Below are 2520 nucleotides of genomic sequence, written 5' to 3' on the forward strand. Positions count from 1 at the left end.
GGCGGGACCTGGGCGGGGCCGGGGCCAGGCGTCACCTGGGGAAGCCGGAGCGCACGTGCAGCCCGTCCACGTTCTGGCTGACCAGGAAGCGCAGGAGGCCCACGCGCTCCAGCTGCACCAGCGCCATGTGCGTCTGCGTGGGCCGCGCGCTCTCGAAGGTGGTGTCGAACTTGGGGGCCAGGCCCCGCTCCTCCATGGTCCACACGCCGTGGGGGCCCCTGGAGGCGGCAGGTGGGGAGAGACGCGGGGCAGGAACGGGGAGGGAGGGGCAAGGAAGACACAGAGGGTCAGGGAGAGAACTGGAGAGAAAGAGAGAGTCAGAGACAGAACAAGGGAAATCGTGAGTTCGGGGGACAGGAAGAAGGGGACGGAAGGAAGAGGGCGGCAGAGAGAAGGACGGAGAGAGCAAGAGGGACGGAAGTGGAGAGAGACGGAGAGAGGGAGAGGCAGAGAGACAGATGCACGTGAGGGCAAAGGTCGATTATTCAGTCAACCAACACTTTCTGCTGCTGCCCTGAGCCTGGCCTGTGACGGGAGATGCCGAGGCCCCCGTGGACCTGATCCCTGTCCCCCAGGATTCCGATCTGGTGGGGGAGACACAGCGACACAGAGCCTCTGGCCAGTGTCTGTGAGGCACCTGGGGCGGGGCGAGCCCAGTGTAGGTGCTGGGAGCTCTGCCTGAGGCGCGCGGGAAGGCTTCCTGGCGGAGGCCGCGCAGTCCCTTGAAGGGTGCGGGAGGGCAGTTCAGACAGAAGGGGCAAACAGAGGCCTGGGTGCAGGCATCAGCCACGAGTTTGGGGGCGGCGGGGCCTGAGGTCGGAGAGCTGACTGCCAGTCCGAGGTGTGTAGGCCCACTGCACGGCACTGGGGAGCCACGGTGGATTAGAAGGAGGGGGAGGAGGAATTCGGGCCTCGGGATTCTGACGTCCCTCCAAGGATGGGGACTCGGCCCTCCTGATGGGAGAAAGCTGGGCAGGGGGCTCAGCAATTCTCAGGAAGAGAAAATCGGCGCGCCAGGCCGCCCTTCCGCGAGGGCTGCAGAATCAGCCACCTCCAGGGACCACCCAGGGGCCACGGTTTGAGACCCCTGCTTTTCAGCAATGAGACTCTTGTCGAACCCAAGCCCACTCCCTCGTTTAAGGGCGAGGAAACTGAGGTTCCAAGGGGTTAAGTCACTTACCGGACAGCAGGTCCCACTGGGAACTATTTGCAAGGGAGCTAACTGTCCCCCAGATGGCAACTCAGCCCCAGTAGGGAGCTATGCACCGGACGCCCACACGAAAAACTACATTTCCCAGCATCCCTTGCAGATGGGCAACACCACGAGATCAACTTCTAGCCAATGGGAGTGAGAGGGCTGAGGCCACGTGGCTTCCAGGGACACACCCTCCCCAGGACCCACAGGGAGGGAAGGATGGTAGCCATGGCAACCCAACCCCAGCAGAAAGCCCTGCACCGGCTGCCTGCACGGAAAAACTGCACTTTCCAGTATCCCTTGCAGCCAGGCAATACCTCGTGACCGCCTTCTAGCCAATGGAGGCAAGCGGTCTGCTGGGCGTGGCTTCCAGGGACACACCCTTCCCAACACCCAAGGGTGGGACAGACGGTAGTCATGGCAACCCAACCCCAGTAGCGCGCCCTGCACCTGCTGCCCACACAAAAACTACATTTCCCAGCATCCCTTGGAGCCGGGCGACACCACGTGACCAGGCTCTAGCCAATGGGGGTGAGCAGGCCGCTGGGCGTGGCTGCCGGGGACACACTCTCCCCAAGACCCACAGGGAGGGACAGACGGTAGCCATGGCAACCTAACCCCAGTAGAGCGCGCTGCACCTGCTGGCCGCACGGACTACATTTCCCAGCATCCCTTGCAGCCGGGCAACACCACGTGACCAGACTCTAGCCAATGGGGGCGAGCGGGCTGCTGGGCGGGGCTTCCGGGGGCACACCCTCCCCATGGGTCCCGGGGAGGGAAGGATGGCAGTCCGGCGGGCTGTGCCTCGACGGCCCCCCCAGGCGCACGCACCTGAAGTCGGGGATGCCCGAGGCGGTGCTGATGCCCGCGCCCGTGTGGAACACCACGTTGGAGGACTGCCACACCAGCCTGGCCAGCTCCCACACCTTCCGCTCCAGCTCCTCGGGAGGGTCGAAGATCTGGGGGCCAGAGACGGGAGGTGGGGGTCACAACGTGCCCCCCAAGGGCCCAGGCCACCCACGAGCCGCGGGCCGAGCGGGCCCCGCCTTGCCCAGGGGAGGAGAGGCAACTCGCCCTCTCGTCCCCAGGCCCCTCCTCGGCCCGCCCCCTGCGGGGCTCCCACGTCCGCCCGAGTCCTCCCTGCGGCCCGCAAGGCCGCGCACGACCTGCCCGTCCTCTCCCCGTCCCCCCTTCGCTCACTCTGTCCAGCCACTCGGCCTCCTGCTCCGGCCCCAGGACCTTTGCACGGGCGGTGCGCGCTCCCTCGAACGCCCTTCCCCCCCAGGTGCCCCCGGGGCTCCCTCCCTCCCCTCCTCAAGGCGGAG

At 66.2% G+C, this 2520-nt stretch overlaps 1 protein-coding gene across 1 annotated transcript; it reads right to left on the bottom strand.

The window, feature by feature from the left end:
• Positions 1–8: 8 nt before the first annotated feature.
• Positions 9–2166, bottom strand: LOC110594759 (NAD-dependent protein deacetylase sirtuin-6-like; the record flags this gene model as incomplete). The annotated part of the gene is given in 2 exon segments (XM_021708216.1): positions 9–218; positions 2027–2166. Coding segments are annotated over 2 exon segments (350 nt in total), but the record flags the coding sequence as incomplete, so codon positions are not given.
• Positions 2167–2520: the final 354 nt, after the last annotated feature.

The sequence above is a fragment of the Carlito syrichta genome, unplaced genomic scaffold (genome assembly GCF_000164805.1).
Source record: "Carlito syrichta isolate Samal-C Ts95f unplaced genomic scaffold, Tarsius_syrichta-2.0.1 Scaffold135582, whole genome shotgun sequence".
NCBI lineage: Eukaryota > Metazoa > Chordata > Mammalia > Primates > Tarsiidae > Carlito > Carlito syrichta.